The sequence below is a fragment of the Mesoplodon densirostris genome, chromosome 10 (genome assembly GCF_025265405.1).
Source record: "Mesoplodon densirostris isolate mMesDen1 chromosome 10, mMesDen1 primary haplotype, whole genome shotgun sequence".
Lineage (NCBI taxonomy): Eukaryota > Metazoa > Chordata > Mammalia > Artiodactyla > Ziphiidae > Mesoplodon > Mesoplodon densirostris.
The window spans coordinates 57059782-57085141 of record NC_082670.1 but is presented as its reverse complement, the minus strand read 5'-3'; the positions used below and the strand labels follow the sequence as shown (position 1 = coordinate 57085141).

General features: G+C 47.0%; 1 protein-coding gene across 5 annotated transcripts in view; it reads right to left on the bottom strand.

Moving 5' to 3' along the window:
- The window catches only part of GPD1L (glycerol-3-phosphate dehydrogenase 1 like), a 71441-nt gene that overhangs the window by 5719 nt on the left and 40362 nt on the right, over nt 1-25360 (bottom strand). For 2 of the 5 annotated variants that reach the window (XM_060109532.1, XM_060109537.1), the window contains exons 5-9: nt 20009-20121; nt 8542-8775; nt 8202-8308; nt 6085-6237; nt 593-679 (exon numbers count right to left, since the gene is read on the bottom strand). In XM_060109532.1, coding sequence (XP_059965515.1) covers nt 6120-6237; nt 8202-8308; nt 8542-8775; nt 20009-20121 — 572 coding nt within the window. In that variant the 3' untranslated portion in view covers nt 593-679; nt 6085-6119. Of the gene's footprint in view, nt 1-298; nt 680-6084; nt 6238-8201; nt 8309-8541; nt 8776-20008; nt 20122-25360 lie in introns of those variants that run through there. The other 3 variants (XM_060109534.1, XM_060109533.1, XM_060109536.1) reach the window with 3 other exon arrangements.

The window sequence follows — 25360 nt, the reverse complement described above, 5'->3', positions numbered from 1 at the left end:
AGGAAAATATGAGTGGATTACCTAATTAAAAATAAGTAATTGTTTAAAAAAAAAAGATCAGCCCACAATTCAAAGTAGTTAATTACATTGGCTTTGAGAAAGTGTTTAAAAGTTACAGTATGTTGATCTTTGAACTCACTCACTCGTCCACTTTACCATGTTAATGTTGGTTAAATTTTAACCTCAAGAGAATGAGAAAAAAAAATTCCTTCACTGGAATACACAGGAATTAGATCCAAAACTTTTAGCTGTGATAGTTCCAATCTGATAAGCTACCACAGTGGGAAAATTTCAAAAATGATTTTTAAAAAAGGCCTTTAATTTTGGTTCATAGAAATATTCACAGAATGAAAAAGGAACACACACTCACACGTTCATATATGTGCGTCTAGATGTTGCCCAGTAACATCTTAGCCAATGAACTTCATCTCGCAATTCAAAAATGAACCTGTAAAAATTCATACACACCCATGATGGGATTACAGTCAAGCAAACATCTTGTTGCCAAGTCCCGGTTTCCATCTGAATCCAAATGACTGATTGGAAAGGCAGGCCTTTCCCTGACAGGTTGCAAGGTTCACTTTATACATGCTCTGGATGGCTCTGGAGACAAGACAACATCTCTTGAACAGGCCTGCCTTCGTAGCAGATCTGGTACACTGCAGTGAACAATGGAAACCTGGTCAAGGGGACAGGAAAAGACAAGTTAAGCCATCTGGTCTACCTCACAGAACCAACTAGTCTTTCTCTCCTGCCTAACCGACTACAGACTAGCATATGTTAGTATTGGAAAGCAAAGCGACCGCCTTCACATCCCTCCATTATTTGGTCTGCAGAGAGCCTCTGCACGGTGGCTCTAAGAACTTGGTACAACCTAAACCATCCCCTGCCTTGTTGTTTGGAGTGCGCTGTCTACACTAACATCCCAGGGTAGTCTTTACAGGGTGATCTGTGGTCAATGACATCAAGAGTTGTGGCTCAGGCTCTTGGCCAAATCTAGAATGAATCCAAGTTTTTGTCACTATCACTATTTTAAAAGGTTGGAGAATAAATTTTAAATCGCAGGGAGGTACTGCTCTTGCTTCTCCAAAATGAATCATCCAAGAATGAAGATGAGGCAGCCCACACAGCACCATAAATAATGCAGGCCTGGAACATTCTCAAAAGAATCAACGTGGGGACCCACAATTAGCGAAGCGCTGACCTCATGTTGGAAGTGGGGTTTATTCTGCCTTTTCTTCCAAGATGTGAACACAGGTATAAATGAAAGTTTGAAATGGATGACGGCACGAAGGAGTGAGCTAAGAATCCACTGTAAGAAAAGATAACATTATCCCAGGGCACTGCTGGCTCAGCAAGTTAGTTATTTATTTATTTTCTTTTTCTTTTCTTTTTCTTTTTTTTTTTTTGCGGTATGTGGGCCTCTCACTGCCGTGGCCTCCCCCGTTGCGGAGCACAGGCTCCGGATGCGCAGGCCCAGCGGCCATGGCTCACGGGCCCAGCCGCTCCGCGGCATATGGGATCCTCCCAGACCGGGGCACGAACCCGTATCCCCTGCATCGGCAGGCGGACTCTTAACCACTGCGCCACCAGGGAGGCCCTATTTATTTTTTTATGGCAAAAATCACTAAGGAAATAATTTTATAATTTCAATCAGGCTTTTAAACACACACACACACACACACACACAGCCTAAAGTGAGCTTGAAAGAATCACAGGAATCTTAAAAGCCATTCTGAAAATTATCTAGTTAAGCATCCTATAATGACCATGTAATTTAAGAACAGCAAACAGTGCTGATTAGTCATATGTCTTTATGACAGTCTGTCACTGTGTTTTTTTTTTTTTTTTGCGGTACGCGGGCCTCTCACTGTTATGGTCTCTCCCGTCGCGGAACACAGGCTCCGGATGCGCAGGCTCAGGGGCCATGGCTCACGGGCCCAGCCGCTCTGCGGCATGTGGGATCTTCCTGGACTGAGGCACGAACCTGTGTCCCCTGCATCGGCAGGCGGACTCTCAACCACTGTGCCACCAGGGAAGCCCCACTGTGGTTTTTTTAAGGTTCAGAATGTTCTGGGGTTTTTTTGGAGTCAGGTAGAGAATCAAATCTGACTCCACAGCCTATTAACTTTGGGCAAGTTTCACAAACCCTCTGACCCTGTTGCTCATCTGCAAAATGGAGCTGGACACTCAAGATTATTGTAGTAACTGACTTGTGTGTAAGGTGGACAGTACAACACTTGACACATGGTGGATGTGCAATAAATAAACAGCTTATAAATGCAGCCATAGGGGTCCCAGACTGTTCGAGAGGACAGGGCCCAAGCCTAGTTTGTTCACCTCTGCATCAGCACAGCCTGGCCCAGTGCAGGCAAGGGGCAGGTGCTCAGTGAATATTTGTTGAATAAATTCTTGTGAATGGGAGTTAGAGCCTGGAGATTTCAACCCCTTCCATGGCTGAGTTTTCCTCTTCCTAAGATGAGAACAACTTGTATGTCCCTCAAGCAGGGTGGCAGGTGCTAAGTGGCTACCCGAAACCATTCCCAACCCCCTTCTCTCCTTATCGAGATTGGAAATAGCCTAAGGCTCACTTTCTCAGCCTTTCACCTAGAATTGGCCCAGTAATTTCTAGCCAGCAAGACACAATACACCTGGGAGAGTTTCTGGGGAAGATCTTTCTCTCCTTGAGAGGCACTGGAAGAAAAATCTGCTACCCAGACTGCCCTTGCTCCCTGCCCCTGAGTGCAGTTGTGTATGTGATGCTTGGAGCTGCCGGAGCCATCTTGAAGCTTTGAGGGAAGGTTAACAAGATCACTAAGCTTCTAATCCAGAGGCACTGAGCCAACACCAATAATGTCCACCTCCAGATTCTTTGTTACGTGAGAAAAATAACCCTACTGTTCAAGGCATTTTAACTGGGCGTTGCTCTTGAAGCCAAGAGCAATTTTATGACCAGCCATTTCCAAAATGTGTTCTGTAGATGAGATGTTAACAAGTGATACAGAGGTAGGGAGAGGGGGGATTTCTATCAATAAGTAATTTATTTAACCCTCACAACTGCCCTATGAGGTAGATAATATTATCTCCACTCTATAGATGAGGAAACTGAGGCACAGTTTCTGACTTTGTAGCCAACACTCAACCACTAAGTTATAATGCCCATCTAAATGCTATTTTCTAAATTTTAAAATGCTACAAAGCCAATTAGATCAGTTTGGGGAACTCTCTAAAGAAGGTTAGAAGTGAAAGGAGGACAAGGAAACCATAAACAGAATGAAAAGACAACCTAGTGGATGGAAGAAGATATTTGCAAATGGTATGACCAATAAGGGGTTAATATCCAACATGTATAAACAGCTCATACAACTCAACAACAAGAAAACAAACAACCCAATTAAAAAATGAGCAGAAGAAGTGAATATACATTTTTCCAAAGAGGAGATGCAGATGGCCAACAGGCACATGAAAAGATGCTCAATCATCAGGGAAATGCAAATCAAAACCACCATGAGATATCACTTCACACCTGTCAGAATGGCTATCACTAAAAGGAACACGAATAACAAATGTTGGCCAGGATGTGGAAAAAAATTACAGTCCTATTGGTGGGAATGTAAGTTGGTAAAGCCACTGTGGAGGTGGCTCCACAGTATGGAGGTTTCTCAAAACACTAAAAATAGAACTACCATACGACCCAGCAATCCCACTACTGGGCATATATCTGAAAAAAAACAAAAGCACTAATTTGAAAAGATACATGCACCCCAATATTCATAGCAGCGTTATTTACAATTGCCAAGATATGGAAGCAACCTAAATGGTCATCAACAGATGAATGGATAAAGAAGATGTGGTATATATAAACAATGGAATACTACTCAACCAAAAAAAAGAACGAAATTTTGCCATTTGCAGCAAATGGACTTGGAGGGTATTATGCTAAGTGAAATAAGTCAGAGAAAGACAAATACTGTACCATATCACTTATATGTGGAATCTAAAAAATACAACAAACAAGTGAATATAACAAAGAAAGAAGCAGACTCACAGATATAGAGAACAAACTAGTGGTTACCAGCAAGCACAAGGAGAGGGAAGGGGGGAGGGGCAATACAGGAGTGGGAGAACAGGAGGTACAAACTATTATGTATAAAATAAGCTACATGCATACATTTTGTAACATGAGGAATATAGCCAATATTTTATAATAACTGTAAATGGAGTATAACCTTTAAAAATTGTGATTCACTATATTGTATACCTGTAGCATATAATATTGCACAGCAACAATACTTCCCAAAAAATAAATTTTTTTTTCAAAAAGTGAAAGGAAGACAAAATATTTTATTAAAAAATGGGCATAAACCAAATAAATCAGCTATCCTACTAATGGATACTGAGGGCTTAGATGTGTCAGGCCTCAATCATGAGCAGGGATGTGCAGTATTATAAATGAGGCCCCAGCCCTCAAGGAACTTACAACACTGTTATGGGCTGATTGTACCCCTCCCCCAAACTCACCCAATGCCCCAGCCCCTCAGAATGACTATATTTGGAGACAGGGCACTGAAGGAGGTAATTAAGTGAAAAGGGTTCATTAAGATGGACCGTGGGACCTTCCCAGCAGTCCAGTGGTTAAGACTCTGCCTTCCAATGCAGAAGGCTCAGGTTCGATCCCTGGTCAGGGAACTAAGATACCAAACGCCGGTGGTGTGGCCAAAAAAAAAAAAGATGGGCCCTAAACCAATATGGCTGCAGTCCTCATAAGAAAAGGAGACTAGGACTCAGACGTACAGAGAGGGGGGACCACGAGAAGATGCGGGGAGAAGAGGCTTCAGAGAGGTCAACCCTGCCAACACCTTCGATTTCTGTCCTCTATAACTGTGAGAAACAAATTTCTGTTGTGTGAGCCACTCTGTCTGTGGCATTTTGCTGTGGCAGCCCAAGCAGACTAATACAAACACCTGATACTCACACGTGGTCAAAAAGACACAGGCACAAGGACATTAAATAAAGCAAATTTCACAACAGCAGAAAAACCCCAACAATGTCTATTAATGTCTTAATGTCTATCAAGAGAAGATTGGTTAATAAATAAACTGAGGTTCTCCCACACCATGGAATGTTCTGCAGCCATTAAGTGAGACCTCTAGGTGCAGATGTGGAATGATTTTCAAAATGTATCCTAGGGGACTTCCCTGGCGGTCCAGTGGTTAAGACTCCACACTTCCAATGTAGGGGGCACAGATTCGAACCCAGGTTGGGGAACTAAGATCCCACAGGCTGCATGGCACAGCCAAAAAAAAATTCTGAAGTGATGAAAAGGGACAAAGCAGACTGTGGAGTTCGTTACCCATCACACAAACAAAAGGGCCATGTGGAAAGTTCACTGAACCCTGAGAAATCCACCTCCATCAGGGGTAGGGATCAGGACCCACTTTAACCTGTGTGCCTTTTTCTTTCTCTCTCTCTTTTTTTTTGTGGTATGCGGGCCTCTCACTGTTGTGGCCTCTCCCGTTGCAGAGCACAGGCTCCGGACGCGTAGGCTCAGTGGCTATGGCTCACGGGCCTAGCCGCTCCGTGGCATGTGGGATCTTCCCGGACCGGGGCACGAACCCGTGTCCCCTGCATCAGCAGGCGGACTCCCAACCACTGCGCCACCAGGGAAGCCCCTGTGTGCCTTTTTGTATGACTTTAATTTTTTTTTCTGCCAAAAGCATGTGCCCCCCCCCCAAATTTGAAAAATAAAAGTAAAATTGTAAGTTTATGCAATAAGTCCATAGCACATTAGCAGCAATAGTGTCTAAACCAGGGGCTGGCAAACCATGGCCTGAGAAGCAAGTCTGGCCTGTGACTTGTTTTTGTGCCGCCTGTAGGCTAAGAATCATTTTTACATTTTTAAAGAACTATGAACAGAAACAAAGACTATAGGGCAGAGTCCTGTATGTGGTCTACAAAGATGAAATCTTTGTTATGTGATTCTTTACAGAGAAAGTTTGCCAACTGCTGCTCTAAACAGTAAGTTCAAAGCAGGGAAAATGATCTGTATCTGGAGGATACAAAAGAGGTTCTCTGAGGACAGACCTGGCTTGCCTTGTGGGCGGTGATGGCTGAGATGCTCATAAGGGGGTGTCCAGGCAGGCCAAACCGCAGGACAGATGCACACAGGAGTCTGAGAAGGAGGCGGCTGGGGCCAAGGGAGGTCCGCTTCCACTAAAGCAGGGGTCACAGGACACACTGTTAGAAACAAAGTTGGTACTCAACTGAGATGCCAACCTAAGGCCTGTGGACCTCCTTCTCTAAGAGCAGGTGGCCTCTGAGTTAGAGGTCACCACAGTAGTCATCTGGTCTACCCCTTTGACTTTGTGGATAAACGGCACAGAGCAGCTAAAAACATGACCTGCCCAAGACCACACAGCCAATGAGACACAAGGCCACTGTCCTCCTGCTCAGCGCTCTTTCTATAGCAGGGAAGGGAGAAGGAAATGGAGGAAGACCAGCACGGTGATGGCTGGAATGGAAAAGAAAGAAATCCAGGTAAGCGGCGGTGCAAAGGGAGAATAGCAGGACTTGGCTCTACTTGTGCCACTGGGGGCAGGCGCAGTGGGGGATGGACCCATGGGACTCGACACTAGGCCTGGGAGAAGGGCAGGTGCCCCTCAATCCAGCAGCGACCTCACTAAGCACAGGGATGGCCGGGTCAATTTCTAATCAGAAGAAAATGGGACATGACTGTGGAGAGGCAGGTTTCTCCTGCTTGGTTACACTTGCTTTTAAACAGGAAGGTACTGATCCCAGAACACCTGTTCCAGCCTGTATCCTCCAGTAGTTAGACAACACACACAGACTCACACAGGCCAGTGTGTCAACTCATAGAATCCTATCAAAGGACAGGACCCTATCCTATCTGTATACTACTGTGGGATCCTAGGACTCGACCTTGGTTGCACACAGATGCCACTTTAAAACTGTGATTGGGAGAGACTCACCATCATCAAACACCCAGGTATTTTTTTTAAGACTTAAAACAAAAATTCCTGATAAAGACTTAACGGTCATTAAAGTAGCCCCAATCACACACAAACCCATCAGTGTCTGCTGTTAAATAGGTAAGGAAAACCAAGCATGTCATGGGTATTTTCCTTTTAATCATGCTTGAAAGGTAGTTCTCCTCCTCCGAGGCTTGTTTATGACTCCCCCCCCCCCCCCGCCCGGCTGGCATTGAAAGCCGTTTCAAAAAAATCAAATGCAAATTAAGGAAGGAAGACAAATGCTCTGTTGCCCCTCATTTCTAACTTCCAATAGGGAACTGGACGGCTGAACAAGGGGGAGAGCTGGATGCAGGCGGCAGGGTCAAGATGCAGGTGCTTGGGACCAGCAGCATCTAGACTGACCTGTAGAGGGTAAGGGAGCTGATGGCAGACTCGTGACCCACCTCCCGGTGCAGAGAAGTGCACGCTGGGGACCAGCTCTCCACTCTCCCAGGCACCCACCTCTCCAGACTATTACAGGAGAGTTAAGGACGCCCAGGCATTTACTGGGTGGTGTGGTGGCATCGTGATTACGGAGACAGGCTTAGCAAATCAAAAGGAGGAAGGGCTGTGGCAGCCTCAGACGCTGGGCAGCTTCTGTGGGATTACCGGGCTTCCTCCCTCCATCCCGCAGCAGAGCAAGCTGATCCAAGCCACCTCTAGCACGTGACCCGCCTGGACAGGCAGCCGAGGATGGGTGGGGAGACTACAAGGCTATACCTCACACCTTAAACAGGGCATCTCTAGTGCTGGAGTCCTGGGGGGAACTTGTCCTTCCTTCTTTTCTGAATTGACATTTCATTAACAAGGCTATATCTTTTTTTAAAGGGACAGAGTAATCTTTTTTTAAAATTTAAAATGTACGTCACGTAGCTCTTACCAAACACCCTGCAGGACAAGCCAGAATCTCAAACTTCCTATTTTGTACTATGCCCTACAGCGCTGAGCCTTCCTCCCTCGTTTCGTGTTTTGTGTAAATGCTCATTTTCAGGGTAGGCAGATGTTTCCTGCCATAGACCCTCACATCACACAAAGGATGGAACTAATCCAGTAACTTTCTGCACACACTCATCAAATGCCTGTGCTCACGTGCTGACCAGGCTGGGGGTTGTGAGCAAGGCAGGGGGATGATGGCCGCTCCTCTGGCCTCATGGACAATGGGACACTTACTTGTCGAGCAGCCCCTTCTGTTTGAGTATGCGGTACACCTCGGCCGAAGTCTGAGGTCCTTGCAGCTTCTGCCCATTCAGCATCTCCTTCTCCAATTCTTCGATGGTCTTAAAAACAAAGGATGAAAACAATCTCCTGTAAAATCTAGAGCATCACTTATTTTAAGAGCAGAGGAGAGCTGCGAGCCGAGAAAAGATAATGACATACAAGGCAGAGGGTGTAGGATTGAAGCGCTTTTAAGCAAAGGCAGATGGCAGTTAGCAGGACAAGCCCAGCACACACAGCCTCCACCCCCAGGACAGCGGCTCTCCCCAGCCCGGGATCCCACACCGGGGGCTACCTTTCCGGTCCTGGCAAAGGCCTCGGCCACCCTGCGGTTCCGGCCCCCATAGCAGGTGGTGATCAGATCAGCCACGCCGCAGCTCTCCAGGAAGGTGGCCGTGGACACCTGGCCCTTGCAGAAGATCCTGGCAAAGGCGATCATTTCCATGAGCCCCAGGCGGATGACAGCGGCTTTGGTGTTGTCGCCACAGCGGAGGCCGTCGCAGAACCCAGCTCCCACAGCCACGATGTTCTACAAAGGAGACAAGAAGCCCGGGGATGCCGTCACATGCCCGCTGGGGGAGAGAATGCAGGGAAGGCAGGGACACTGGCTCCCCTGGGTCCCACACGACCCAGGGTTCTTTTTTTTTTTTTTTTTTTTTAACCTTTATTTATTTATTTGGCTGTGCCGGGTCCTAGTTGCAGCAGGCGGGATCTTCATTGCTGCGTGTGGGATCTTTTAGTTCCAGCATGTGGGATCTAGTTCCCCGACCAGGGATTGAACACGGGCCCCCTGCATTGGGAGCTCACAGTCTTAACCACTGGATCACTAGGGAAGTCCCACGACCCGGGGTTCTGCTTTTGTACCCGTGAGAGAGAGAGAGTAGAAAGAAGGCACCAGGCTCCCATATTCCCATTCACAGGGCAAAGAGCCCACAACTGTGCTCAGAGGGAGGCATCAGCCAGAATGGGAACGATGGATGATAGTCTCTGGTCAAATACTGTTTGAACAAACGGCTTTTTTTTTTCTTTTCTTTTCTTTTTTTGCTGTACGCGGGCCTCTCACTGTTGTGGCCTCTCCTGTTGCGGAGCACAGGCTCCGGACGCGCAGGCTCAGCGGCCATGGCTCATGGGCCCAGCTGCTCCGCGGCATGTGGGATCTTCCCGGATCGAGGCACGAACCCGTGTCCCCTTCATCGGCAGGCGGATCCTCAACCACTGCGCCACCAGGGAAGCCCTTTTTTTCTTTTACAGTTGAATAAATAAAATGCTTTATTCAACTATAACATTCACAGAAAAGTGGTCAAATCATAAGTGCACAGCTTGATGAATTTTCACAAACCAGACACACCTGTGTAACCAGCACCCTGATCAAGGAGTAGAACGTAACCAGTGCCCCAGGAAGCCCCCTCTGACCTTCTCCTGGTCACCCATGCACCAAAGGTAACCTCTCTCCTGACTTCTAATGGCACAGGTTTACTTTCCTTGTCCTTAAACTTTATATGAATAGAATCATACAGGGTGTAATCCTTCGTGTCTATCTTCTGTCTCAATTTGACATCACGTTTGTGAGCTTCAGCCGTATTTTTACACATAACGCATTTATTTTCATTGCTACATTATATTCCATTGTGCAAATATACTGCAATTTATCTGTTCTGTTGATTGGCATTGGGGTAGTTTCCAGTTTGGAGCCATTACAAATGGCTCTGCTATGACACCTGGTACATGACCTCTGGTGGCTGTGAGCAGGCACTTCTGTTGGGAGCGTACCTGGGTCAGAAGTGCTGCGTGATGATGAATGCATACGTGCAGATCAAGTTTCTGCCTTTTGTTTCATTTAATAATCCCTGGGATTTCCCTGGTGGCGCAGTGGTTAAGAATCCACCTGCCAATGCAGGGGACACGGGTTTGACCTCTGGTCTGGGAAGATCCCACATGCTACGGAGCAACTAAACCCGTGCGCCAGAACTATTGAGCCTGTGCTCTAGAGCCCATGACCCGCAACAAGAGAAGCCACCGCAATGAGAAGCCCATGCACTGCAACAAAGACCCAACTCAGCCAAAAATAAGTAAGTAAGTAAGTAAATAAATAAATAAATAAATTTAATAATCCCTAAATGAGCATTTCTGAAGCGCTGGGTTGTTGCATGGCTCTATGCTGGACACCAGGCAGATCAGACACAGACTTGCCTCTTCAGAAGCTGATAACCTAGTTCGGGGGTCAGCAAATTAGGGCCAAGTGTTATAAGTAACATTGTACTGGAAACCAGTTCAGTTACATACTGTCTGTGGTTGCCTGTGTGCTGTCAACAGATCTGAGTAGTTGTGCAGAGCCCTTTATGGTCGGCAAAGCCCACATTTTCTAACGAGCTCTTCTGGAAAAAGTTCGCCACCCCCAACTTAGCAGGAAAATAAAACCTGTGCACAAATCACAATGATGCTCAGCAGAAAGCGATATTCCGTAAGAGGTACTGAAGGTTGGGTCTCATTTCAACCCATGTGTACTGAGCGTGCACTGTGGGAAGCCCCGCTGGACCCTGGAGGGGCTGAGGGTGCCCTCAGGGGGTGGGGGGCTGCAAAGACAGAATTAGACACAGGGCGTCCTCAAGGAGTTGACAACATCACTGGGAAAAGACATAGAAAAGCACGTCAGGAGACAGAAGGACGAGATTGTGCGGAGAAGCTTCATTTCAAAGCAGGGAAGCCTGCATGGAGGAAGTGGCATCTGAACTGGGTCTCAAATCCTATGTAAAACCAAACAATCACATATGCCAAGTAATGCCTGAGTGGAGGTGACGGGGGTGGCGGTGGGGGGGTGGACTTGTTTGGGACACCAGTCAACCCTCAGGTTCCCAGCTCTTTCCGTGTTACCAGCTCTCTCTCCAAGAGCACTCAATGCAGGAAAAAATGCAAGTATTCTGCCTCTGTCTAACCACACAAGCATTTTGCCATAATACCTGATGCCTATATATGGATTTGTGCCTTAAGAGACCTTTAACTATGAAGCCAGTTAGTAACAATGAGAAATAAGCTAAAATAAGTACATTTCTTCCTCACTCCCCCTAATTTTTTAAAATTAATTAAAGACAGAACATTTTTAAAAACATTCGGGACTATAAAATCTGAGGGATAAGGTAGAAAATGGAATGACCCGGGGAGGAAAAATGTCTTCTCTGGTTGATATGCAGTTTTTTATAAAACAGATCAAACACAGCACTGATGTGGCCAGGCTCACCCTGACAGGACGCGGCCACTCCAGATGAAGAAGTTCCCGTGAGCCCTCTAGAAGCTTCGGTGGGCTTCCAACAGAGCAGGACCCTCTCCTGGCTCCCTGGGTGGCAGCAGATGAGGACAGCTGAATGAGGGACCAGAAGGCAGGGGCCCTAAATGAACCTTCCCTTCCTCAGCAATTACATCAGGCCTTACTCTGCTTCTGGCTATTCCTCTGCAAAGGCCAGGATCCACGCAGACCCCGGCTCCTACAGCTGCAGGCGGAGCTGAGGAATCCAGCCTCCTGACCCGGGAGCATGCTTTCCTAAGGTACCACCTCTGCCTGTACCTGTGAGCTTCTCCAGTCCTTCCCACCACACAGGCAATGCAGACTGTAGGTCTCAGCAGCTCCCTGACGGCAACCACCAGCCCCAAGCACCTGCTGCGTGTGCACAGGGATGGGGGGAGGGCGATTCCTGGCTGGGCGCGCTTGGCGTCTGGCAGCATCACGTGCAGAGGAGAGGGGAGAGGCAGAGTGAAGGAGCTGGAGAGATGCTGACGGGCGAACTGAGGTCCATTCTGCGGCTCTGCCCCGGAGCTGCTGAGTTGGGATGGAACCGCCGGACCTTTTAGATGGGACACTGTGCAGAGACCAGGAGCAACAGAAAACACCCAAGGCTGGGCCCAAACAGGCCCAGTCACCCTTCCTGGCATAGCAGCCAAACTGAGGAAGCGCATAGGGAGATACGAGGGGCACACGCGTGACATTCAGAGGGCTTCTGGTTCTCAGTCTGCCTTGTCGCTGTGTGACCTTGGGATAATCACTCCACCTGTCTGAGCCTTCTTGGCCTTGGTTGTTAAATTCAGGGCTTGGACGCGATCTCTCAAGGCTCTTCCGGTGGTGACATTCCTCCAGGGAATCTGGCTCAGTTGTGGCCTGCCCTGGGACTGCAGACAGTGGGACAGCCCTGGGGCAACAGAGAGACACCTAAGGCCGTGCAGAGGGACTGACCACAGAGGCCACGAAGCCAACTGTTGGTGAGCCCAACAAATGGTTTTATCGAAGTTACCATGGCAACATGCCAAGGCCTAGCTTCCCAATGGTTAGATTGTGGAAATGGCTCTCTGATGCCTCCTGGGCTGTGTCCCTGGGCCCCCCCTCTTCCTCACAACACGACCCACTCTGGAGGTCAGTTGACAAACCAACCCCAGCCAACGTCTACAGACTGGATGGGACATAACACAGACTTCCCTTCAACAAGGGGCTCCTACGGATTATTTACAAAGCGCCTACAGTGAGCCCACCAGGCCACTGCACACACGGTCTCATCCAAATTCTCATGGCAACCCCGGCAAGCGTGTGCCTGTCCCCCTTGCTGGCTCACTGAAGGTCAACGGCTTGCCAAGAACGCCCGGCTGGTAAGTGATGCACATGGGACACACCCCCGGTGCCTGGCTCCACGGGCCCACTGTTCCCTGTCCCCTGCTGATTCCATGGTATGTCAAACGTGGCCTGGCCACCCCCAGCCCTCTCCGGGTCCAAGAGACCTTCCTGAGACCTCTGCAACCAGATATCAAAGAGGACTGCCTCTTGGGCCTGCATGGAGGCTCAGGAGGCAAAAGCGGGAGGCCTAGGAGGAGAAAAGATTTATGGGAAAGAATAATAAAAATAACAACAAAAGTTAACCTTATTGATACGGGGAGGGGGAAGGGTAAGCTGGGACGAAGTGAGAGAGTGGCATGGACATATATACACTACCAAACGTAAAATAGATAGCTAGTGGGAAGCAGCCGCATAGCACAGGGAGATCAGCTCAGTGCTTTGTGACCACCTAGAGGGGTGGGATAGGGAGGGTGGGAGGGAGACGCAAGAGGGAGGAGATACGGGAACATATGTATACATATAGCTGATTCACTTTGTTATACAGCAGAAACTAACACACCATTGTAAAGCTATTATACTCCAATAAAGATGTTTTAAAAAAAAAAGTTAACCTTATTGAACTGTTTCTAAGTGCTTCATATATTATCAACTGATTTAATCTTCACAACGTTCCTACAAGGCAGGTCCTGTTACTACACACAGTGAGAGGCAAGGAAACTCAGGCACCTGGGGTAAGCAGCCCACCCAAGGTTGTACAGTCAGGATCAGGAGAGCTGGGTTTCGAGCCCTGGCAGCCCAGCTTCCTAGTTCTCTCCAGGGAGCAGATCACACAAGGCTGCTCCAGGCCAGTGAGTGGAAGGCACAGAGGGGCCAGCTCAGCAAGACAAGAACTTTCTAACAAGAAGAGTTGACCCCCCACAACGGAAAAGACCGAAGCAAAGGGAGTGTGCTCTCAGTCACTGGAAGCATCCAAGCAGGAGCTGTAACGCATGAGCCCTGAGCTCCAATGCGTGCTTCTAACCTTCTATGTCACTGCGCTCAGAGAAAAGGCAGAGGAGGGTGCCCGTGGCCCAGGGGAACACAGGTTGGGACCACCTCCCAGTTTCCCCTGGATGTCTGGCCTCCACACCACGGGGAGGAGGGGCCACTGCAGAGTCAACCCCTCCCTTCTAAGGGGACCCTGGGCCTGTTTAATCACCATATGATGCATCCTGAAATCCTCACTCTCTCACCTACCACTTATCACTGTCAAAAGAAAAATAAACACACTGAGCTGGTCAAATCATGTCTGAATAGCACCCGGATGAGATCGCTCAGCTGTGAAATTTATCACTATCCGCTGGGCATTTAGATCTGCTTTAAACTATTCATGTGAATAGTGAAAATTTATTCACTATTTTAAACACAGAGCTAAAAATACCATGATTTTCAGAAGACAGGCATCCTTAAGCCCCTGCCCATTTCCCGGGTGATAGCAATACTCAGAGGCAATCATCCTCAGCGAAGTGCGGTCTCTGCAATCCTGAATCGGGGTGGGTTGGATAGGGCTGTTTCTTTCGCTCACACCCTCCCACAAAAAGACTACAAAACTGGAGGAGCGGCCCATGTGACCCGCAGTTTATGCAAACACTCTCACCACCTAGGGAGAATGGCCCTGCTAAAACCCAAGTCAGTATTTTCTGTAAGTCCAACAACCCGCCTGACTCTTCCTGAGGCCACCTCCGAGTGCATCTGACCTCGCCTCACGGAAACCTGAAAAGTGTAGGCTAACTACGCTGAGGTACCACGTATGGTTTGCAGGTTGGGTACTGTGTAAGGCCACCTGTCTGAGATGTCTAGGAGGCCCAAAGTCAAGCCCACGCTCAGCCCACCAGGCTGCACACCCTGATGAGAAGCTGCCTTAGTGAGAGCAGTGTTGTCCAGCAGAAGTTTCTGCGATGACGTAAATGTTTGCTATCTGCTCGTCCAACAGAGTAGCCACTAGCTGCTGAGACTCACTGAAGACTAATGTGGCTACTGAGTCTCTGAAATGGGGCTACTGTGACTCAGAAACTGAATTTTGAATTTTTTAAAAAGTTTTAATTAATTTGCATGTAAATGCACACAGCCACATGTGGCCCTGGCTGAGACTGGGCACCAGGCTGTGGCCCACAGTACATTCATCACAGCCAAAGCCCTGGAGGAAACCTAAACGCCCAGCAATTAGGGTGGTGAGCCTCACCACAGACAACCCTACAAAGAACGCCGAGCCTCTGTGGCACAGGTAATGGGTGTATCTCCCAATCTACTCTCTTCTTTCTGAGTCCTAGAGTTCCTGATTTTCATGCAAGTATATGGCTACCCAGAGAGAGGGGGAAATTTCCCAACCTCCCCTGCAGCAGGTATAGTCACACAATTAAGTACTAACTGCCCATTAAGATGAAGCCAAAGTGTTGCACTGTGACTCCCAGAACCTGCCTTAAAAGACAGCTGCCACATGCCCTTTATCCTTTTCTTCACCCTGCTGCCTGGAAGGCAGATGCGATGGTTGGAGCTCTGGTCACCATCTCGGAATACAAGTACAAGAGCCATACCTCGTGAGCTGGAAGGAGCCTGCGTCCCTGAGAATTCGGTGGAATGGAGTTGTCATATGGATTCAGGATTTTTACACAAGAAACAGATAAACTTCTGCTTTGCTTAGCCACTACTTTTTTAAAAATTGTTTGTGAAACTAAACCTGGTTTTAATGCACAGGTTTTATTATTTATTTACTTACTTATGTAAATTTATTTATTTTTTATTTTTGGCTGTGTTGGGTCTTTGTTGCTGCACATAGGCTTTCTCTAGTTGCGGTGAGCGGGGGCTACTCCTCGTTGCGGTGTGCGGACTAATTGCAGTGGCTTCTCTTGTTGTGGAGCATGGGCTCTAGGCGCGGGCTTCAGTAATTGTGGTGCGCAGGCTCAGTAGTGGCACAAGGGCTTAGTTGCTCTGGGGCATGTGGGATCTTCCCGGACCAGGACTCGAACCCGTGTCCCTTGCATTGGCAGGTGGATTCCTAACCACTATACCACCAGGGAAGTCCCAGCCACTATTATTTTGGGTCTCTGTTAATGAAACTTAATCCTGATAAAGTATTTATTAAAAATAACGTAGGTTGAGGACTTCCCTGGTGACGCAGTGGTTAAGAATCTGCCTGCCAATGCAGGGGACAGGGGTTCAAGCCCTGGTCCGGGAAGATCCCACATACTGCGGAGCAACTAAGCCCGTGTGCCACTACTTAGCCTGCGCACCACAATTACTGAGCCCGCGTGCCACAACTACTGAAGCGTGCTCCACAACAAGAGAAGCCACTGAAATAAGCCTGCACACCGCAATGAAGAGTAGCCCCTGCTCTCCACAACTAGAGAAAGCCCTCGTGCAGCAACGAAGACCCAATGCAGCCAAAAATAAATTAATTAATTAACTAAAAAAATAACATAGGCTGAGCTGTACACTTATGGTTTCTGTACTTTTCTATATGAAGCACCTCTTAAACTTTACATTAAAACAAAAATTCACTGTTGGTGAAAGAAGCCAGACACAGAAGAGTACATATTGCACAACTCCATTATAAAAATTCTATAGTGTACAAAAGCAGATCAGTGGCTGCTGGCTTGGGAGAGAGGGATGAACTATAAAAAGACATATACATGGGCTTCCCTGGTGGTGCAGTGGTTAACAATCTGCCTGCCAACGCAGGGGACACAAGTAAGCCCTGATCCGGGAAGATCGCACGTGCCGCGGAGCAACTAAGCCCGTGTGCCACAACTACTGAGCCCACACTCTAGGGCCCGTGAGCCACAACTACTGAGCCTGTGTGCCACAACTACTGAAGCCCATGTGCCAAGAGCCCATGCTCCTCAACAAGAGAAGCCACTGCAGTGAGAAGCCCACGCGCCACAACGAAGAGAAGTCCCCGTTCGCGGCAACTAGAGAAAGCCCATGCGTAGCAACAAAGACCCAACGCAGCCAAAAATAAATAAATAAATAAATAAATGTACCAAAAAAAGACATAGAGAATTGTTTGGGGTGATGGAAATGTTCTGTATTGTGGTGATGATTTTCAGGGTATATACACCCAACTGTTAAAATCCACTGCATTATATATTTAACTGGATGTAGTTTAATATACACAAATTATGCCTAAATAAAGTTGATATTTAAAAAGGAATACTCCCGTAGTGATTAAGAGATTAATTTAGCTAAGAGGTGAAGGACATTCTGAAGCAGTAAGATGCACTGGTACAACATGATTTTGCATTTTGAATTTTCTTTTTCTTTTATCCTTGTAAAGAACTGTTATCTTTCTTCCTCCTTTTTTTTTTTTTTTTGGCAAGTCAAATGCCCTCATGTTTTTGAGCACAAAAAAAAGTGTACTTCAAAAATTTTTTTAGTGTGGAGAAGATTACTAAAGGTTGTTAATGTGGAAAAAGTAAAACATACAAAAAAGAATGTATATATGTGTGTAACTGAATCACTTTGTTGTACAGCAGAAATTAACACAACATTGTAAATCAACTATACTTCAATAAAATAAAATTTTAAAAAAGTAAAACATAAACTGCTTGAACAGTAAGATCCAGTTTTTGTTTTAAAAATGTGTACTTGCTAAAAAGACTGGCAGGGGAGACAACAAACATTAATAGTGATTATCTCAGGATGTAGGGACTGTCTATCAGTCATTTTCACTTTCTTCTCTACACCTCTCTGTTGTGTGAAACTACCTTTTATAATCAGGAAGAAAACAACAAAATGATTAATTATGTAATCAAAGAAACACATGCCCATTTGCCCTGGTTGGGCAGGCTGTAGCAAGGGAGGGCTTCATTTCATTCAACTGCCTGGACACCAACCAGAAAAGTCAGGTCGTCCAGAGTAACAAAAGAACACTGGACTGAATCTTAAAATCCATGATCACATTCTGACCGTGCTAATATTTGCTAAGTTTGAGTCATTTACTCTTTATTTTTTTTTAATTTAATTTAATTTTTTTATACAGCCGGTTGAGTCATTTACTCTTTGGCTCTCTTATCTCCTCATCTGTCCAATGGGATGGTTAGACTCAATTACTGCCAAAGCACCTGTTTCTCAGTTTTCAAAACTCCCAGCTCTGATGCAAGCCGGCAGCAATGATGGTAACTGATCCTGTTTTAAAGGAAAGCCAAGGGAAGGATGATAAATGGTCCCCAACCCCCATCTGCCTCTGCCCCCCACGAACCACTCTATCATGGGTAGCGGGAGGCTTCCTGCCAACAGACATGAAAAGCCATGCTCAGTTCAGACACAGGACCAGCATGTGGTCCCATCAGCAGAAACTTCTCCAGAGCCCTCAATCTAGAGTCTTTCTTCTCCCCCTGCTCCTTTGTTCTGGGCGGGTTCTCTCACAGCTTCCCCATCCACCACCGAAAATAACCCAGTCACTTCAAGACAGCTTTGGAGCACACGGACCGTGCTGAGCAATTAGGCCTTCATGGTGCCACTGCTGGCAAGTTGTTATTAGTTTAATGAAGGACTATTAAAAACACGTAAGAATCTCAACCAACAAAAATAAACACCACAGCCAAAGCCAGCATCTTAAATGTATAGCAGGCCATGTGCAATGTGAGAATCCCCCACCAGCATTCAAAAAGATGGACTGGGGCTTCCCTGGTGGCGCAGTGGTTGAGAGTCCGCCTGTCGATGCTGGGGACATGGGTTCGTGCCCCGGTCCAGGAGGATCCCACATGCCGTGGAGCGGCTGGGCCCGTGAGCCATGGCCACTAGGCCTGCGCATCCAGAGCCTGTGCCCCACAACGGGAGAGGCCACAACAGTGAGAGGCCCAAAAGATGGACTGCCTGGGAGCCCAAGTCTTTCGTTGGCTTCCATTTCTAAAATTCTCATTGTATGGAGACGTGACCACACATACACACATGATATTAATTCTAAAAAGTGGTTTTCAATTCTGACCAGGAAGAAAGGTGTATACACTTTGGAGAAAGCATGGGAAGACACTCTTTGGACTGGTCTCCCCTGCATTCTTTTGATCTTTGCAATTTTCACCTGACAAAGTGAGGCGAATGCCAGATTACTTAATTTTCTACCCTAGGTGCTCAAATTCTTGAAAGGCCGCTTCTGCTACAAAAGAAATTACTCAAAAGTGACTCAAAGGGGGTATCTATTCACATGGAAGCTCTTTATTTTTCCTTTTTTTTTTTTTTTTTTTGAAATGGCAGCTAAGGCAGCTCTGATTCCAAGGGGAGAAGGATGAGAAGTTGCAGCCCAGCTTCCCGTGGGCTGTCCCCCACAGTCAGGATAGCGGGACCCCAACCACGACTTTTAAAGGCGGAGGGGAACAAGTAAGGAGCCCAAGACCAAGTGCGGAAACTTCCCTTGACCCTCCCAAGCCACTAGCCAGTAGAAGCTGGTTCTTTAATCTGATCTTTTCCCTTTACAGGCAAAGATAAAGCGGTTCTTAGAAAGACCTGTCAGCAGCAGATTGTTTTCTTCCTTTAAAAACAACAACCAGGGCTTCCCTGGTGGCGCAGTGGTTGAGAGTCTGCCTGCTGATGCAGGGGACATGGGTTCGTGCCCGGTCCGGGAGGATCCCACATGCCATGGAGCAGCTGGGCCCGTGATCCATGGCCGCTGAGCCTGCGCGTCTGGAGCCTGTGCCCCGCAACGGGAGAGGCCACGACAGTGAGAGGCCCGCGTACCGCAGAAAGCAAAACAAAACAAAAAACAACAACCAACCACACCGTCAAACCAGTCAAGTAGCATCATTCAGAGGGGCCAAGTTCCTCTTCCTGCTCAAGCCAGTAAGTAGGAGAAATGTATAAATTAAAAGAATACTTCACTCCCAGGTAAGACTCCACAATCAAAGTAGTCCCTGGCTCTCCAAATGTTAATGCTGTCAATTTCCCAAAGAACAAAAACCCACCCTTCTCCCAGATTTACAAATAAAAGCCAACCATGAGTGAGAGAGGAAATCTAACCGCCAAGCAAAGGCTGGGGCAAAGCAGGAAGTGATAAACAAGGCTGCCAATTCACTATTCTCCCCAGAAGTACGTGCACAGAACACAGAGGCCATTCTTCAGGACTGGCTGCGATGATGCTAGCAGTGGCCCTGTGTGATCACTCCTCCTGTGAGCAGAAATATCAAGGCTGCTTTACCTTCAGAGCACCGCACAGTTCAACCGTGTCTGCGTCATCCACCACTGTAATTCGAAAATTTGGAGTCTGCAGAAGTTCTTTGAAGAGAAGGCCGTTCTCTATTACCTTGCTGCCTATTGAAAGGTTAGAAAAAAGGATATTAATAACAGCCTCTCATCTTAATTTTTGCATCTAACACAGTTTAAAATGACGTTTTTCTTATTACAAAAATAACATATTTTCCTGATAGGAAATTTTGAAGAGTCATAGGACTAAAAATAGAAAATTAAAATATTCCACAGTCCCACCACAGGATCATTAACAAGTTGGCATACATCTTTAACTTACTGAAATAGGAATATACATAGTTTTTCTCAAAATTGAGAACAACATATGTGATTTCATAATCTGCTTTCCCCCATTTATGGCAGGAATAATTTTCAGTGACATCATACACTTTCTACATTACTTTAAGTGGCTGCTTTGTATTTTACTGCATACATGCATTATATTTTATCTAAGCATCTTTCTATTGTTTGATATCTAAAACTGTTGCAATTTTTTGCTACCACACACACTTATAAGCTCCTTCCAGGGGAGGAAAGTACATCCCTTTCTACCAACATTTGGCTTGACCAGAGGACGTGCCTGGACTCACAGAGGGTCGTGGGACAGATTTCCCCACCCCTTGACCTTGGGCTTAGTCATGTGACTGGCTTTGGTCAATGGGACATTAATAGACCTGACATAGTGGAGGCTTGAAGCCTATTTGTGCAGCAGTAGGGCTGGTTCCCTTGTCTCTCTGCCTTCACCATGAGAATACATCCTGGCTGGCCCACTGGACTCTACAGGAAGATGAGACAAAGGAGCAGAACCACCCCAGCTTTGATCCGCCAGCCTCCAGCGGACCGACAGACGTGTTAGCTGTGCTTATTTTGGATGTCACTGAGAATCTGGGATTGTTTGTTACTTAGCATCACTATGGCAACAAGAGAACTGATACAACATCAACAAACATGTTCCTGACAATTGTGGAAGACGGAAATGCAATTCAAAGGGTCCTCATTTTTGTTCCCGTTGTATCCCCTCCCTTGGGACCGTGCTTAGAATGACACAGAGGATCAGTACTTTTCACGTTATTTTTTTGGTGAGCGACTTTCAGTTCAAAACAAAAATAAAACTTTACACGTAGAGCCTGATGTGAGATCTGCTCTGGTTGGTGGGATGCGGGGTGGCGCTCTGCTCTGGGAGGGCTCCAGAAATCAGGATGATAAAATTCACCAGCCAAGACCTAGCTCCCACGTGATGATCTCCACACAGAGCCTGGGGACTATAGCACTGTGGCCCTTCCTGCCTCGAGGTTCTCAAGCCTATTCCCAAGCTTGTTTTCACATTACAATCACCCAGGGTCTTTAAAAACACCAAAGGCTGGCCACACCCCAGACCCATTAAATTACAAGCTCTGGGGTGGAGCAGGCATCACTAATTTCTGAAGCTCCCCAGGTGACTCCAATGGGCAGACAAGTTGGCAAACCTCTGATTTAACCTCCTCTAGTCTCATGAGTAAAACACTATGGCAGCTCAGGACTGTCTGAGGTTAAATAGCCATCAGGTGTGAAAACAGCCTAGGCTCACAACGATCACACAAAGGTCTATATAATAATAATAATAATAAGATAGCTGATACTTACATGCCTATGACGGATTTGCCCCACTGACAGACAGGAGGCCCAGAGAGGTTTACCAAGTTGCCCTAGGTCACACAGCTAGTAGGAGGCAGAGCCCCAACTCTAACCTAGGTGCTCTGGCTCCAGGGCCCGCACTCCCTCTCTATGCTATGTTCCTCTCAGGGGTGGGAAAAGAGAAGATAAACAAGCAACAAACATTCACACTCAGAACTATGGTCTTCCAACGCAGGAAGAAAACCAGAGGATTGTCAACAATCTAAGTTACACCCAGAAGTAATATAATGTCAAAATGATCCAGGGGAGAGTGGAAAGAGGGTGGGAAACAGGTGAAATAAGGCCAGCCAGCAGTTAATCATTACTAAAGATGGGTAGTGGTGTCATGATACTGTTCTCCCTACTTCTGTTTGGTTTAAGGAAATCTGCCATCATATAATAAAATGTTTAAAATACCTACACCCAATACTTAGAAACGCATTTTCAGGACCTCCCTGGTGATCCAGTGGTTAAGAATCCATGCTTCCAATGCAGGGGGTACGGGTTCGATCCCTAGTCGGGGAACTAAGATCCCGCATGCCATGCTGTGCAGCCCAAAAAGAAACAACAACAAAAAAAGAAACACATTTTCTATTCTACAGGCATTGCTATGATGTCATTTAGCTGAGTTCTCCTCTGTCCAAATATTAGAAGTACGTCTGCTTGAGCAAACTGTCCTCTTCCTTTTTTAAACAGTCCTCCAGACCTGCAGCACCGTTTCATCACCTGGGTTGGGCAAACCAGCCCCGGTCTCACACTGTGATGTTATTCCTGTCTTTTTCCTCTGTCCTCACCGCCACGGCCACTGCCTGGTGCCTCAAGGCTCACAAGTGTTCCAGACAAGCGTTCCAGACAGGCCCCCACTCCTCCCACTCGAGCCACTTTAATCCAACCATCAGCAGCTGTGAGTAACCTGACACATGGCAGGGAGAAGACTGTTCTCCATTTGCCACTGATACAAGGTGGCATCTGTTGGTGCCTCTGTGGCTGCAAATTACACATGGTGTCCATTAGGTAGGTGAGCTTGATTTACAGCAATCTTACATTTTCTCAAACTCACCTTTTATTTATTTTTATTCTTTTCCATTATGGTTTATTATAGGATATGGAATATATTATATATTGAATGTAGTTCCCTGTGCTATACAGTAGGACCTTGTTGCTTATCTATTTTATATATAGTAGTTTGTATCTGCTAATCCCAACCCCACCCTCTTTCCCCTTTGGTAACCACTGTTTTCTATGTCTGTGAGTCTGTTTCTGTTTTGTAAATAAGTTCATTTGTATCATATTTTAGACTCCACATATAAGTGATATCAAATGATATTTGTCTTTGTCTGACTCACTTCACTTAGTATGATAATCTCTAGGTCCATTCATGTTGCTGCAAATGGCATTATCAAATGTACCTTTAAAATTTTTAGATCTTTTATTGTTTTAAATCATGGATAAGAAAGCACTGACCGTGAAGAGTCACCTTGGGGAACTTCCGGGTAAGATGGCGGAAGAGTAAGACGCGGAGATCACCTTCCTCCCCACAGATACACCAGAAATACAGCTACACGTGGAACAACTCCTACAGAACACCTACTGAACGCTGGCAGAAGACCCCAGACCTCCCAAAAGGCAAGAAACTCCCCACATACCTGGGTAGGGCAAAGCAGAGAGATTCCCGCACAGAGGAGCGGTGCCGAGCGGCACTCACCAGCCCGAGAGGCTTGTCTGCTCCCCCGCCGGGGCGGGCGGCGCTGGAGCTGAGGCTCAGGCTTCGGTCAGAGCGCAGGGAGAGGACTGGGGCTGGCGGCGAGAACTCAGCCTGAAGGGGGCTAATGTGCCACAGCTAGCCGGGAGGGAGTCCGGGAAAACTCTGGAGCTGCCGAAGAGGCAGGAGACTTTTTCTTCCCTCTTGGTTTCCTGGTGCGCGAGGAGAGGGGATTAAGAGCGCCGCGTAAAGGAGCTCCAGAGACGGGCGCGAGTCTCGGCTGAAAGCGCGGAGCCCAGAGACGGGCGTGGGACGCTGGGGCTGCTGCTGCCGCCGCCAAGAAGCCTGTGTGCGAGCGCAGGTTACTGTCCACACCGCCCTTCCGGGAGCCTGTGCAGCCTGCCACTGCAGGGGTCCCGGGATCCAGGGGCGGCTTCCCTGGGAGAACGCACGGCGCGCCTCGGGCTGGTGCAACGTCACGCCGACCTCTGCCGCTGCAGGCTCGCCCCGCACTCCGTGCCCCTCCCTCCCGCCCGGCCTGAGTGAGCCAGAGTCCCCGAAGAGGCTGCTCCTTTAACCCTGTCCTGTCTGAGCGAAGAACAGACGCCCTCCGGCGACCTACACGCAGAGGCGGGGCCAAATCCAAAGCTGAGACCCAGGAGCTGTGAGAACAAAGAAGAGAAAGGGAAACCTCTCCCAGCAGCCTCAGAAGCAGCGGATTAAAGCTCCACAATCAACTTCATGTACCCTGCATCTGTGGAATACATGAATAGACAACAAATCATCCCAAATTGAGGAGCCAGGAGTCAGTGCTGTGCCTCTGAGGTGGGAGAGCGAACTTCAGGACACTGGTCCACAAGAGACCTCCCAGCTCCACATAATATCAAACGGCGAAAATCTTCCAGAGATCTCCATCTCAACACCAGCACCCAGCTTCACTCAACGACCAGCAAGCTACAGTGCTGGACACCCTATGCCAAACAACTAGCAAGACAGGAACACAACGCCACCCATTAGCAGAGAGGCTGCCTCAATTCATAAAAAGTCTGCAAACACCCCAAAACACACCACCAGACGTGGACCTGCCCACCAGAAAGACAAGATCCAGCCTCATCCACCAGAACACAGGCACTAGTCCCCTCCACCAAGAAGCCTACACAACCCACTAAACCAACCTTAGCCACAGGGGACAGACACCAAAAACAACGGGAACTACGAACCTGCAGCCTGCAAAAAGGAGACCCCAAACACAGTAACATAAGCAAAATGAGAAGACAGAAAAACACACAGCAGGAGAAGGAGCAAGATAAAAACCCACCAGACCTAACAAATGAAGAGGTAATAGGCAGTCTATCTGAAAAAGAATTCAGAATAATGATGGTAAAGATGATCCAAAATCTTGGAAATAGAATAGACAAAATGCAAGAAACAGTTAACAAGGACCTAGAAGAACTAAAGACGAATCAAGCATCGATTAAAAACACAATAAATGAAATAAAAAATACTCTAGATGGGATCAATAGCAGAATAACTGAGGCAGAAGAACGGATAAGTGAGGTGGAAGATAAAATAGTGGAAATAACTGCTGCACAGCAAAATAAAGAAAAAAGAATGAAAAGAACAGAGGACAGTCTCAGAGACCTCTGGGACAACATTAAACGCACCAACATTCGAATTATAGGGGTTCCAGAAGAAGAAGAGAAAAAGAAAGGGACTGAGAAAATATTTGAAGAGATTATAGTTGAAAACTTCCCTAATATGGGAAAGGAAATAGTTAATCAAGTCCAGGAGGCAGAGAGAGTCCCATACAGAATAAATCCAAGGAAAAATACACCAAGACACATATTAATCAAACTGTCAAAAATTAAACACAAAGAAATCATATTAAAAGCAGCAAGGCAAAAACAACAAATAACACACAAGGGAATCCCCATCAGGATAACAGCTGAT